The sequence below is a fragment of the Mustela lutreola genome, chromosome 2, assembly GCF_030435805.1.
Source record: "Mustela lutreola isolate mMusLut2 chromosome 2, mMusLut2.pri, whole genome shotgun sequence".
NCBI lineage: Eukaryota > Metazoa > Chordata > Mammalia > Carnivora > Mustelidae > Mustela > Mustela lutreola.
Window position 1 is genome coordinate 11449485 of NC_081291.1, and position 16024 is coordinate 11465508.

General features: G+C 38.2%; 1 protein-coding gene across 1 annotated transcript; it reads left to right on the top strand.

Moving 5' to 3' along the window:
* The first annotated feature begins 10205 nt into the window (after window positions 1-10205).
* On the top strand, window positions 10206-11174 carry LOC131823123 (olfactory receptor-like protein OLF4). The gene has a single exon (XM_059159097.1). It carries the CDS (start codon window positions 10206-10208, stop codon window positions 11172-11174), a length of 969 nt encoding a protein of 322 aa, XP_059015080.1.
* The last annotated feature ends 4850 nt before the right edge of the window (window positions 11175-16024 follow it).

Here is a 16024-nt window from a genome sequence, read left to right on the forward strand (position 1 = left end):
AGCAATGGCTGTCTGGGCTGCTCCAGACTGCCAGAGAGGTTCCCAGCAGTGATCACACACTGAGATTTTCTCGCTTGCCTGGGCTGGGAGTGATTGGTCTTTCTGGGTCTAAGAGCGCCGGGCTTGCACACACCTCTCTCAGGGGAGGCTTTGGAAAACAGTGTGGAGATTCCTTAAGAAATTAAAAATAGAGCTACTCTATGACCAAGGAATTGCACTACTGGTTATTTACCCCAAGGATACAGATGTAGTGAACAGAAAGGCCATCTGTACCCCAATGTTTATAGCAGCAATAACCACAATCGCCAAACTGGAACAAAGCAAGATGCCCTTCAACAGACAAATGAATGAAGAAGATGTGGTCCATATATACAATGGTGTATTATGCCTCCATCAGAAAGGATGAATACCCAACTTTTATATCAACAGGGATGGGACTGAAGATTATGCTAAGTGAAATAAGCCAAGCAGAGCAAGTTAATTATCATATGGTTTCATTTACTTGTGGAACATAAGGAATAACATGGAGGACATTAGAAGAAAGAAAGGAAAAGTGAAGTGGGGGAAATCAGAGGAGGTGATGAACCATGAAACACTGTGGACTCTGAGAAACAAACTGAGGGTTTTGGAGGGGTGAGGGTGGGAGGTTGGGTGAGCCTGGAGGTGGGTATTAAGAAGGGCATGTATTACATAGAGCACTGGATCTTGTACATAAACAATGAAGCTTGGAACACTGCGTCAAAAACTAATGATGTTTTTTATGGTGACTAACATAACACAATAAAAAAAGTGTATGCTACCCATAGCAATCTACATACTCAATGCAATCTCTAATAAAAAGAAAGAAAGAAAGAAAGAAAGAAAGAAAGAAAGAAAGAAAGAAAGAACTCACATTTATATTTTAGAAATAGAGAATTCACTTTTCATATTCCATTTCAACAATGGAACAGAAGCTCCAGATTGACTTTAATATTTTTATTACATATAGTATTTCAACACACAATGCCCTAACCTAACAGAAGAGAAATTAATTGATGGAGAGACTAAAATTCACCTTCCCCAAAACAATTTTTTCCCTAAAGATTTTTTTTGAAAGTATGTCTATTTTAATAATTTTATTTTATTTCACAATTTCATTTCATAATTTTATTCCTTCACTTGGGACACCTAGTAGACTGGATATGGGATACCTGGAATATTAAACACTGAGGATATGGAATTAAAAGTATATAATCTTAAAAAAGAAAGACATTAAAGCGGCACGAGGGTGGCTCGGTCAGTTGAGCATCTGACACTTTTTGTTGTTGTTGTTTTGTTTTGTTTTGTTTTGCTTTTAATGTATTTTTTTTTATTTTCAGTGTAACGGTATTCATTATTTTTGCACCACACCCAGTGCTCCATGCAGTCTATGCCCTCTATAATACCCAACACCTGGTACCCCAACCTCCCACCCCCCACCCCTTCAAAACTCTCAGATTGTTTATCAGAGTCCATAGTCTCTCAGGGTTCACCTCCCCTTCCAATTTACCCCAACTTCCTTCTCCTCTCTAATTCCCCATGTCCTCCATGCTATTTGTTATGCTCCACAAATAAGTGAAACCATATGATAATTGACTCTCTCTGCTTGACTTATTTCACTCAGCATAATCTCTTCCAGTCCCGTCCATGTTGCTACAAAAGTTGGGTATTCGTCTTTTCTGATGGAGGCATAATACTCCATAGTGTAAATGGATCACATCTTCCTTATCCATTCGTCCGCTGAAGGGCATCTCGGTTCTTTCCACAGTTTGGCGACCATGGCCATTGCTGCTATAAACATTGGGGTACAGATGGCCCTTCTTTTCACTACATCTGTATCTTCAGGGTAAATTTTATCTATTTATTTGACAGAGAGAGAGAGATCACAAATAGGCAGAGAGGCAGGCAGAGAGAGTGGGTGAAGCAGGCTCCCCATTGAGCAGATAGCCTGATGTGGAGCTCGATCCCAGGACCCTGTTCCTTGGAGGTATTTACCAGCATCCCTCAGACATTGCTAGCAATGCCAGGGGAAAAGAACTACCTCTGGTTGGGACCACTGCAACAGAGTTTGAAACCTGGGAGCATCCTGACAGAATGCAATCAACACCCATCAAAATTTTTGGAATAAGTTTGATGTGAACACTAAATTTTTCAAACCCCATTTCTCCATAGGGAATGAAGTTCACACTAGTGCTTCCTCACAGAATGGATTTGTATCAATATTAAATTTGACAATTCCTATAAGGCAATAAACTCAGATTACATGTACAAAAAGACCTAAATATAACTCTTACAAGTAACAAATATTTTATAGTGACATTTTAAGCCATAGTTCTGAACTCAAGATAGAATTGTGAGATTAGTGGCCAGGGTTTTATATTAAAGGAGCAAACCTTTCATCTTTGTTTAAAAAGGCAAAAGTAACATTCTAGAGATATCAGGTATTGTGTCTCCACAACTCAAAGCTTTGAGTGGCCCAATGGACCTTGTCAGGGTTGATTCCTCAACTGTCAACAGGAGAAAACATTCACTCAGGAGTGGGATAATGTGCTGGGAATTTAGATCCCTGAAAGGCGGAAGAAGATATAGAAAAGAATAAGAAAAACTGACTTCATTTGGATTATCACCTGGTTTCCTAGGAACAGAAATTCAACAGAAAAAATTTCATTTCTGTCCAGACTAGTGTCCCGCAGGGAAATCATGTGCCTAAATGTAGGAGGAACAAGAAGGAAATATGCCTAATGAGCAGACCAAAGCAGCTGTAAATACCTCCTCTGCTGCAGTCCCACAGCATGGACAACCTCGGACTGGACAAGACCTGGTCTTTTCTGGTGCAGCCGTAAGTCTGGATGGGGCACAGGAATCTGACTCATTCCCGCTCTCTTGTCTGGGGACAGAGCTTCATACTCCATCATCTACCAACCGGACAGGTATTTTGACTTCCATATGGAGACCTTCCTCACGGAGGCTCAATCTAGATGAATTTTACTGCCCAGTAGGAACTGAATTTGGTCTGAGAATGAAAGTCTACAGCATTTAACTGAGGTCATCTGAGAGCAAATCCAGCCTAGCCCAGAGCTGAGAGTTTGCTGTGGCTGTCTGCTGGTTTGATTAAGAAAATTATTGGTTGATTCACTAATGTATTTATAATGCTAAAAATAGAAGTGAACATGGAACTCAGAAATGCAAGGTTCAACCTGAACAACTAAATCATAATAAGGGAAATCCAATCATATGGGGGATGGGAAGCATAAAAGTAGAACATGAAACCAAGGATCTTTGTAATTAACCAGAGTAGAAAAGTCAAGTGTTAGTTGTGGAGGGATAGACAGTGAAGTGAGGACATGTCTTTTCATGTGTAATATAGAACATAGTAAACTACATTTCCATACTGAAGAGAAAATCCTGACAAAAGAATCTCCCTGGTTTATCTATGCAAGAGCAGTGCATGAAACATACATATCACAGTACCTCCTCTCTCTTGAGTGTTCAAATGAATTTTTTACATGTATTATGTGAAAAAGGTATGCTGATAAGCTTCCTTTACAATTACCTCATTGCCTGTGAGCCTGAATATATCCTAACTAAGCTAGCCATACACTTTCTCCATTGAAAATTGTGGGAGTCCTTGATGTTTACATAATGGAGTCGGAGTGGTTTTATTCCTGTTTTTATTGCATTATTTTAAGCACAGTATTGCTTTATATCACCAATTTAGATACTTTCAATTTCATTTTTATGTATGTGTAAATGTATTTGTGCAGAATGTGCCAGAGTGTATGAATTTCATGTGATAAAGTCTGTGAGTTACTCACAATATATTCCCTCCACTGGTTTTTAGGTTTGTTTGTTTGTTTGTTTGTTTTGTTAGAATAATTGATCTGTCATCTTAATATTCTTTGCTTGTTGATATCTGTGTTTCCAAACACTGAAAGTGAATGTCCTTCTGCATACTTATTGCTCACAAATCACCCTTTATATCTGTATTCCGAATAGTGTTCACATCTCTGTATACCTTATTGTTCCTTCTGGCCTTTTATCATTGGCTCTATTTCTAAAATAGAAATTCCATCACTTGAAAGGGATTTTTCTTTATGTTTGACCAAGAAGAACCTTTACCTTCCATAAGCATGCTTGTCTCATATCTCTTTATATGAGATGAAACTAAAACTTTAGATACTGCTTCTCTCCACATTAAAAGACTTTTTCAAATTCTTTTATGCCCTAGTCCTTGGAAATCTAATTTAAATTTGGATCCATGTCAATTTCATTAAATTATTACTCTTTTAAATCTTTTTGCTCAGAAATTGGTTTTGGGTCTTCCTTCAATTTCATTTCAGACATTTGTTTTTAGACACTGCTTAACATAAGTGCAGCTTCACTGTTCTTTCTTTCAAAAGTATTCATTTCTTTTAAAATTATTCTGTTATGGACACATACACATTCACACTTTAAATCTAAACGTATGAAAAGACATCTAATATATTTTAAGTACTCTTAACATTCTAACACAATCTTTTTTCTAGCTCTTCTTCCCTGGCCTTCAGACTCAAGAGTATCTTATATAAAACCCTCTAGTCAACCAATGTAAACCTGACTCATTATTTCAATTCCTGCATGACATTTCATGGTGTGACTGTGTTATTTACACTTTTGATAATCTTTTTAAATTTTTCTTCATTAAATTATTATTTAATGAGAAATATTATTGAATATATATGCCACAAAATACTCTTTAAATAGTTAAAATTATCTTTCTTAACCAAAGGTGAATTTGTGCCCTGGGGGCATTGGGCAATATTCAAAGTCATTTTGGGGTGTCACACTGGGAAAGGGTGCTTGGTGGCCAGGGTCCCTCTAAACACCCTATCATACATAGGACACAGCGCACCACAAAGTAGGATCTAGCCCTGAATACACATAGTGCAGAGACTGAGAAATCCTGAGTTAAATCATATCCATATTTTTAAAAAGTAATATTACTCAGCCATCAGAAAGGGTGGATATCCAACTTCTGAATCAATGTTGTTGGAACTGGAAGAGATTATGCTAAGTGAAATAAGTCAAGCAGAGAAATCCAATTATCATATCATTTCCCTTATTTGTGGGACATAAGGAATAGCATGGAGGACTTTAGGAGAAGGAAGGGAAAAATGAAGGGGTGGGGGAATCAGAGGGAGAGATGAACCATGAGAGACTATGGACTCAGGAAACAAACTGAAGGTTTTAGAGGAGAGTTGGGTGGGGGAATGGGTTAGCCCAGTGATGGGTGTTAAGGAGGGCATGTATTGCATGGAGCACTGGGTGTTATACATGAACAATGAATCATAGAGCACTACATCAAAAATTAATGCTGTACTGTATGGTGACTAACATAAAATAATTAAAAAATTAAAAATAATTTAAAAAATTGAGTTTTTTAAATTACTTTTCAGTGTAACATAAGTGACTCTTAATCTCACAAAACAAACTGAGGGTTGCTGGGGGGAGGGGGTTTGGGAGAAGGGGGTGGTATTATGGACATTGGGGAGGGTATGTGCTTTGGTGAGTGCTGTGAAGTGTGTAAACCTGGTGATTCACAGACCTGTACCACTGGGGATAAAAATACATGTTTATAAAAAATAAAAAATTATATTAAAAAAAATAAAAAAATAAAAAAATAAAAACAGAATTCATTGTTTATGCACACTCAGTGCTCCATGCCATATGTGCCCTCCATAATACCCACCACCTGGCTCTCCCAACCTCCCACTCCCCGCCCCTTCAAAACCCTCAAATCGTTTTTCAGAGTCCATAGTCTCTCATGGTTCACCTCCCCTTCCAATGAGTATTTAAGTAATCTCTATACTCAACCGAGGCTTAAACTTACAAACCCAACTTCAAATCTCATGCTCTACTGAATGAGCCAGCCAGCCACCCCAAAGAATGTCTGTATTTTTAATATTTCTAACTATCTTCAGAGATTCTCCAAAACATTGTAACACTTCACAATTGTGACAGCAAAGTTAGAGAATACCCATTTGCTACTTGATTAAAAATACCAACCCAATCAATGTGACAGCTCCTTGAGTGTTTTCTTGGGGTGATGAATTTGAAAGAGATTTCTGTTGATTTTTTAAACCATTACTGAGTCCCAGTAAAGATTCATATATTTGATCACCATGTTCAATTTTCTATTGTTATTATATGCTCACATATCATATGCCTATTAACAATTATCAGCATTTCAAATAATTATTGTAAATCTGTTTCTCTATTGAATTTTAGTTTTAAATTTTATTTAGTTAAATATACTATCTTTTTACCTCTGAAATTTTTGCCTAAATTATGATTTTCCCACCTGTGGATTTCATTTCATTCTATATGTGTATTAAAAAATGGAATGGTTATTCTTATACCAAGGGTTTACTCTTTCTGGTTTTTGTAAGATGTGTGAGATAAGGAACCACTGAAATTCATTCCACAGAGAAAGCTGTTTGTGCCAACTTCCATTCAACAATCCAATCTTCTCCAACGAAGTCCAAATGCAGCTCTGTCATGTATTAAATGTCCATATATAATGAGAACTAATTCCTGGTTCACTCAACATATATTAAAAGAGCATATGCTATGTTCCAAAAATTTCTAAGAGCTTACATGTAACAGACAATTATTTCAATGTCATGGGGAGTTTTAATATTCATCCATGTTGATTTTGTAAAATTACTGCTCCTGTAGCTCCTATTTCAGTTAGATCTCAAAACTTCCTTAAATGTTGTTGAATACAGTTGTACAGAAACTGCTCTCCTGCTCTCTTTAACCTGGTTTTACTTTTTCTGTCATTCTCTGGATTTCATTATGTCCCACTTTCTTCAATTTGTTTCTATATAAGTACATATACATCCCATGAAGAAAAACATGAACAACACAGGTGATGTCCCTGCTCCTTTGGTTCTTACCTCATAGTGCCAGACAAGAGCACAGTGAGATAAATCTGAGTCTGATTTAGTGTCCTCAGATAAGTCACACAAAAAGTATTCAGAGTAAGAGGATAGATTGCCTCTAGGTGTGTAGGATTTCACAGAGTCTTGCATGTTGAACAAGAACATTGAGTCATTGTGTTCATCAGACTTGTCAAGAAAGTAATTGTACCCAAAGGCTAAAAATAAGAAATTTTAAAAAAAGATACCACAAAAGAAAAATGATAAAAGGTTCACCTCATCCTCTATGGAACCAAACAAAAAAGCATGGGTCAAATAAATATGGATGAGGCACAGGAAGAAAAATGAAAAAGTCTTCAGTCTGCTCTCTGGTAATAAAAATGTCCAAATTTTGTGAAATGTTGGTTTATTTTTTTCTTGTTATGTTCAATCAATAATGTGATTCACACCATAAAGATGTCACTACTTTGTGAACAAAACTTATTTTGCTCTTATTATTTTTGCTGATTAAAAATGGTATGTAGGGGCACCTGGGTGGCTCAGTGGGTTAAGCCTCTGCCTTTTGCTCAGGGTCCTGTGATCTCAGGGTCCTGGGATCGAGCCCGACATTGGGCTCTTTGCTCAGTGGGGAGTCTGCTTCCCCCTCCCTCTTTCTGCCTGCCTCTCTGCCTACTTGTGATCTCTCTCTCTGTCACATAAATAAATAAAATCTTTTTTTAAAAAAATGGTATGTAAGCAAGACTGGATGCCGCTAGCACCAAGGAAGCTTTCCCTTCCTTGTAGTCTATCAGAAAAACTGAGCTTATTAGATCATTTTACTCTGTATGTCCATCTCATTTCTCCCTCCCTCTGTCTGTCTCTCCCTATCTCTCTATTTATTGAACACAATTTTTTGCGGCTGCTTTTTAAAAAAACTTTATTTAAATTCAGTGTAATTAACATATAGTGTATTATTAGTTTCAGAGATAGAATTTAGTGATTCATCAGTTGCATATAATGCCCAGTATTCATTCCATCAAGTGCCCTCAATGACCATCACCCAATTAACCCATCGCCCCCCACCGACCTCCCCTCGAGCAACCATCAGTTTCTGTCCTATTATAAAGGCACTTGTGGTTTCCCTCCATCTCTGTTTGTATCCTTTTTTAATTTTTTTCTTCCTTTCCCCTATATTTATCCATTTTGTTTCTTAAATTCCACTTATGAATGAAATCATATAGTATTTGTCTTTCTCTGACTTATTTTGTTTAGCATAATACATGCTACCTCCCTCCAGGTCTTTGTAAATGGCAAGATTTGATTCTTTAATGGCCAAGTAATATTACATTGTGTATATATACTCACCTTTATCCCACTGAGTCCACCCAGGAGCCCCTACTACATCTTTATTCACTCATCTGTGGATGGACTTCTGGGCTCTTTCCACATGTTGCCTATTGTGGACATGACTTCTATAAACATTTAGGCACATGTGCCCTTTCAAATCACTGTTTGTATCCATTGCAGAAATACCAAGCAGTGAAATTGTCACATGGTATGGTGGCTATTTTGATTTTTTTCAGAATCCTCCTTACTGTTTTCCAGAATGTCTGCACCAGTCTGCATTTACACAGACAGTGTGAGGGGTTTCCTTTCTCTCTGCATCTTGGCTAACATCTGTTGTCTATCAAGTTGTTAATTTTAGCCTTTGTGAACAGTGTGAGATGGTATCTCACTGTGGTTTTGATTTGTATTTGCCTGATGATGAGAGATATAAACATTTTTTCATGTATCTCTTTGCTGTTTACAGTTGTATTGAAAACCATAAGTTATCTAGGAAGAAACCTAACCAAGGAGGTAAAATATCTGTAGTCCAAAAATTGTAGAATACTTGTGAAAGAAATTGAGGAAGGCACAAAAAATTGGAAAACATTCCATATTCATGTATTGGAAGAAAAAATATTATTAAAATGTCTATGCTACCCAAAGCAAATATACACACTCAGATTAATCCTTATCAAAATACCACCAACATTTTTCACAGAACTGGAAAAAATTATCTAAACTGCATACGGAACCAGAAAACACCCTAAATATTGAAAACATTTTTTTACATTTCTTTACACACAGGTCAGAAAGTGGCTATTACAAAATGGAGACCCAAGATGATTTGTCCCTGGGAAGCTCTGAGTAGGAATTTCTGGGTATTATTCTACATTCTTTATGGGAAAGGTAATATGATGCATATCCATTCATATCCTAAACACTGTGTTGGAGTGGGTAGGGAAAGATAATAAGGACTTCGAAGTAACACACACAAGGAGGACCTGGTGTGCTCTGTTGTATGTAAGTGACACTGTGTGTGTGTGTGTGTGTGTGCGCACGTGCATGTGGACATCTTGATGAGTGAGAGCAGTCCTCAGAGAAGGGTTAGACAGGTTCCTCCATTGCAAGATGCCAATTATAATACATAGGCCAAATTCAATAACAGAAGATACTAAGGAGGGGTGTTCAATGGACAGGAGGCTGATGCAACCAGATCATAAAAAGGAGGAGGTACACAGTGTGGACAAGGAAGTCCCTGTGTCTTGAATATTAAGCAGGTATGAGGCCACATGATTCTACAAAATTCACTGCCACCACCTCTCATCACTGCTGTCCATTCCCCTCAACACACAGGCTTCCTTTTGAGCCTTCATTTTCTGACAAAAGTACTTCCTCAGGGCCTTTGCATCAGCTGTTTCCTCTATCAGGAAGACCTCTCCCTTCCACCCACTCTTCCATGAAGTCTCATTTCAAAGGTCACCTTCTTAGCCAACCTTGACTGAACACCCAACATAACACCTGACATATTCTCTCCCTTAACCTGCTTTTGTTCTGTTCATATCATCTCTCCCCATCTCATGATTATTTAATCGTTATATATGCATCTACCCTATCACCGTTGTTGAATTGTAGGGACTTTTGCTTTTCAACACCCACTACTTTATGACTAGAATTTCCAAAACTTGGTCAACATTGCATATATTTTTCAAATTCATGAAATGTTTTCTTACTGAAACTGTAAAATACCCGACCTTTTGGGAAAACATTGGATGTTGTGATGAAAATTCCTAATCAGAGAGAACTAGGGATCCTCTTAAGGGGCCCAAATTCATTCACAAAATACTGTGATTACTTTCTTGACTGTAAAACAAAAATTGTTGCATTTCCACAATGTGAGCAAGGACTATTTGTGTAAAAATTAATTCTGTTACTTCTCTCTGTGCTGGTAGTCACCTACAACACATGGACCCAGAAAACAATACAGGAATTTCAGAGTTCCACCTTCTTGGATTTACAGAGAAACCAGAACTGCAGCCCCTAATATTTGGGCTTTTCCTCTCCATTTATCTGATCACTGTGTTTGGAAACCTGCTCATCATCCTGGCTGTCAGCTCTGACTCCCACCTCCACACCCCCATGTACTTCTTCCTTGCAAACCTGTCTTTTGTAGACATCTGTTTCACCTCCACCACTGTCCCTAAGATGCTGTGGAATATCCAAACTCAGAGAAAAGTCATTACCTATGCAGGCTGCATCACACAGATGTATTTTTTCATACTATTTACAGGATTAGACATGTTCCTCCTGACAGTGATGGCTTATGACCGCTTTGTGGCCATCTGTCACCCACTGCATTACACAGTCATCATGAACCCCTGGCTTTGTGGACTGCTGGTTCTGGTATGTTGGATCCTGAGTGTCTTTCATTCTTTACTACACACTTCCATGGTGTTGCGGTTGTCCTTCTGCACAGAGGTGGAAATCCCACACTTTTTCTGTGAACTCAACCAGATGATCCAACTTGCATGTTCTGACACCTTTCTCAATAATATGGTGATGTATTTTGCAGCCATATTGCTGGCTGTTGGTCCCTTCATTGGTATCCTTTACTCTTACTCCATGATTGTTTCCTCCATATGTGGGATCTCATCAGCTCAGGGCAAGTATAAAGCATTTTCCACCTGTACATCTCACCTCTCAGTTGTCTCTTTATTTTATTGTACGAGCCTAGGAGTGTACCTTAGCTCTGCTGCTACCAAGAGCTCCCACTCAAATACAGTAGCTTCTGTTATGTACACGGTGGTTACACCCATGCTGAACCCATTCATCTACAGCCTGAGGAATAAAGACATAAAGGAAGCTCTGATGAGATTCTCTAGGATGACAGCTCTAAAAGGGATAATTGTTCTAGCACTGAAGACGTGCCCATGAGTGCGGGGCCCAAAGCCTGATCCAAATGTTGAGATACATTGATCAGATTGTGGAATTGGAACATCCCTCTTCTATTTTTTTTTTTCTGGGAATTTCTATTTTTTTAACCTCTCTGCATAATTTACATAACTCAGTTTGTTAAGCTTTGTGATAACTCTGATATCCAAGAGATTTTCCCTTTGTCATTATCCTGCTCTCTCAATGTCATTCCTAATCTCAAATGTGAAATATTTGGATATTCTCACTTATTCAAAGGACTCCATGAATCTGTTAAGAATTATTTCTTCTCGGGCCTTCTGGGTGGCTAAGGGGATTAAAGCCTCTGCCTTAAGCTCGGGTCATGATTCCAGGGTTCTGGAATTGAGCCCCACATTGGACTCTCTGCTCAGTAGGGAGCCTACTCCCTCCCAATGCCTCTCTGCCTACTTGTGATCTCTGTCAAGTGAATAAATACAATCTTTGAAAAAAAAATCTTCTCAAATTAAATACATCAGGGTAAGTATAGTTTCTTTAGTTTGACTGAATACTACTCCTATGGAAAATCTACTCTTGGCCACCAGGGCTATTTATGTAAATTTATAATAGAGGAAATTCTAATACCACTGTGCTTCCCTCTCATGAACATCATTCCTTTGTATATTGTTATCTTTACTGTTCTGTCTGAGAATGGATATTTAGATATACTGGTGATTGTAGCTGTTCATGGAGATTTTTCTACACATTAGTATCCTGTTGTTACACAGCTTATGTTCATCATGCCTACCATAGTCTTTAGGGGAAAAAAAAGATAGTAAAATACATTCTCCAAGTGGAATCTATACAGAAATGGATAAAATAGAATGATAATATATGGCCTTATAATCAACTTTGGCTTTAAGTGTGATAAAGCAAAATATTAAAGCATACATTTGTTATTGGCACTTCATCTATTCATTGAATTATGGAATATCAGAATCCATTCTAAAAGAATGTTCATTAAGATGAAAAAGTGATAGACACGTTTGGGGTTTTATTAAATTATTTTCTGGATTCTGGTCCTTCCATTTCTCTAAATGAAGTATTTCCCACTATTCAAAATTTTGCCATAACCTCTAAAGTGTCAATGAGTAAAGAGTATCATTATCATACATTATATATCATCCTCATAACTACGGCTGACTTACAAGCAAGCTTGGATTCCTGTCCATGATGTGACCTAGAGTCACAAGTTTTGTGCACACAGACTTGTCCTTCCAACCTTTCCATGTTACCTCAAAGAGGCCTCAATGGAGTCATTTTTATTTTTTATTTATTTTTTTAGATTTTTTTTTTATCTGAGAGAGAGAGAGAGAGAGATGGAACACAATCAGGGGGAGTAGTAGGCAGGGAGAGGGAGAATCAGACTCCCTGATGAGTAGGGAGCCTGATGCAAGAGTGGATCCCAGGGTTCTGGGATTCTGACCTCAGCCGAAAGCAGCCACTTAAGGTACTGAGCCACTAGGCATCCTGGAGTCATTTTTATAATACATGAGATAAACTTGAAGAACAGAGTTCTTGAAAGCTAATTTCAAGTATCAGAAAAAATTCTTAGAATAAAAAGAATCAGATCATTACAAATGCTATGTGTTCTCCCTGAATTGATTATTATAACACTTAGCTATTGGTACATACAAAACACCCTAAAACAAAATGGATTAGTATAGGGGTGCCTGGATAACTCAGTTGGTTAAGCATATGCCTTTGGCTCAGATCATGATCCAGGGGTCCTGGAATTGAGCTCCCTACTCAGCAGGGAGTCTTTTTCTCTCTCTACTTCTTTCACCACCACCTGCCACCATGCTCCCTCTCTAGGTTATGCACTCTCTCTCTCTCTCTTTCTTTCTCTCTCTCTCTCTCATGTAAATAAATGAAATCTAAAAAAGAAATGGCTAATATAACATCTTTATTATAGAAGGGGACTGTAGGGTAGGCAGTTGTTCTGATCTGTGCAGGGCTTCTCATGAGTCTGAAGTCAGTTTTGACTCTCTACATTGTGTTTCTAAGGGTCATCAGAGGCATGTTGCTATAGTGCTTTTCCATCTTGAACCAATTTATGCCATTTTATTCCTTTCAAATATGTAGGTAATTTTTGGGAGCCTCGTGCCTAGAAGGGGTTAACCCAATAAAGCAACAGTTCTTGGGAACCTCTTCAACCGAGGACTTTCACAGGTGGCAAGCTAGAGTGCCACCGTTTTACCCTGGTGATTGTTATGAGAACATTGTAAGGTTTGGCTTGTTGCCATTGCCATTGCTGTCTCAAGACTAAGTTAATAAGGCTCCTGTGTTTTGTGAATATTGAGTTATGGCCTAGGTGTCCAAACCACGAAGGTCAAGGCTGTCTGATATCTCTGCATGGCCAGCTACTCTCAGGCCAAAATAGAAACTAGCACCAGATGTACAGGAGGTGATTCCCTTACTGTGTGGTATAAATCAGAACTCTGCTAAATAAACTTTGGCACTATTGCTGCTATAAACATTCGGGTGCATGTGTCCCTTTGGATCACTACATTTGTATCTTTAGGGTAAATACCCAATAGTGCAATTGCTGGGTCATAGGGCAGTTCTATTTTCAACATTTTGAGGAACCTCCATGCTGTTTTCCAGAGAGGTTGCATGTTTATAGCAGCAATGTCCACAATAGCCAAACTATGGAAAGAACCTAGATGTCCATCAACAGATGAATGGATCAAGAAGATGTGGTATATATACACAATGGAATACTATGCAGCCATCAAAAGAAATGAAATCTTGCCATTTGCAACAACATGGATGGAACTAGAGCGTATCATGCTTAGCGAAATAAGTCAAGCAGAGAAAGACAACTATCATATGATCTCCCTGATATGAGGAAGTGGTGATGCAACATGGAGGCTTAAGTGGGTAGAAGAATAAATGAAACAAGATGGGATTGGGAGGGAGACAAACCATAAGTGACTCTTAATCTCACAAAACAAACTGAGGGTTGCCGGGGGGAGGGGGTTGGGGAGAAGGGGGTGGGATTATGGACATTGGGGAGGGTATGTGATTTGGTGAGTGCTGTGAAGTGTGTAAACCTGGTGATTCACAGACCTGGGGATAAAAATATATGTATATAAAAAATATATGATTATAAAAAATAAAAAATAAAAAATAAATAAAAAAAAAATAAACTTTGGCACTATGGGACATCCTCCTTAGTGCTCCTCCTGCCCCCATCTCTTTGACTCTTAATTTCTTTTCACCATCCTCTTACCCTCACTTTCCTGGTCGGTATGTCACGCCAGCCACGACAGGTAATCTTCTAAATACAAAATAAATGAGTTTATGAAATGTGAATGGCCTTAATTTATTTCCACTATTTTAACATGCAGATGTGAACCTTTGCTTTTCCACAGTTGGAAGAGACCTCTCCCACTTGGACAGGGGTGGCTCAGCTACCTGTGCTCCAGATCTGCCCTGAGTCATAAGCACTACTAGAATTTTTTTAAATTCTCATTAATTTACTGGAGCATTATTACATGTGATAAACTGTACATGCTTAGGTATACAACTTTGGATGTGCTATTGTGAGTGCTGTGAAGTGTGTAAACCTGGCGATTCACAGATCTGTACCCCTGGGGATAAAAATGTATTATATGTTTATAAAAAAATAATAATAAAAAATCAAGTATGTAAAAAAATGTATACAACTTTGGGAATTGAAAGAATTACTAAAAAATCATGGGTACATACAGCATCATTCCATTTCCATAGAACTCAAGAAGGTGCACAGAAAGCTCTAACTACTTCAATTTTTTTAAAATTTATTATTTCTTTTCAGCATTACAGTTTTCATTGTTTTTGCACCACACCCAGTGCTCCATGCAAACCATGCCCTTTCCAATACCCAACACCTGGTTCCCCCAACCTCCCACCTCCTGCACCTACAAAACCTTCAGGTTGTTTTTCAGAGTCCATAGTCTCTCATCGTTCACTTCCCCTTCCAATTTCCCTCAACTCCCTTCTCTCCATCTCACCTTGTCGTCCATGTTATTTGTTATGCTCTCTCTGCTTGACTTAATTCACTCAGCATAATCTCTTCCAGTCCTGTCCATGTTGCTACAAAAGTTGGGGATTCAAGTAATACCCCTAATACGAGAGCATCCTTTCTGATGGAAGCATAATACCCCATAGTGTATATGGACCACATCTTCCTTATCCATTTGTCCAGTGAAGGGCATCTTGGTTCTTTCCACACTTTGGCAACTGTGGCCATTGCTGCTATAAACACTGGGTTACAGATGGCCCTTCTTTTCACTCTATCTGTATCTTTGGGGTAAATACCCAGGAGTGCAATGGCAGGGTCATAGGGAAGCTCTATTTTTAATTTCTTGAGGAATCTCCACACTGTTTTCCAAAATGGCTGCACCAACTTGCATTCCCACCAACAGTGTAAGAGGGTTCCCCTTTCTCCACATCCTTTCCAACACAAGTTGTTTCCTGTCTTGCTAATTTTGGCCATTCTAACTGGTGTAAGGTGGTATCTCAATGTAGTTTTAATTTGAATCTCCCTGATGGCTAATGATGATGAACATTTTTTCATGTGTGTGATAGCCATTTGTATGTCTTCATTGGAGAAGTGTATCTACTTTATTATGCAGTTGTTAGGGTGTAATCCCTCCACCTTCGCTTTCAGAAAAGGCAATTCACCTTGTCTTCAGAAAAGGCAATATTAAATCATAAACATAACTTCAAGAGATGTTTTAAGGCAAGAGGAAATGTGAAATACCTTGTTGGGTCCAAAGAAGTTTAAGATTAAGGGTTGTGTGTATGTAAATGTATGTATATTCATGTATATATTTATTTCAAGAAAA

Excerpts from the sequence above, each read along its gene's own strand:
- LOC131823123 (XM_059159097.1), top strand. The coding sequence starts at position 10,206 with ATGGACCCAGAAAACAATACAGGAATTTCAGAGTTCCACCTTCTTGGA.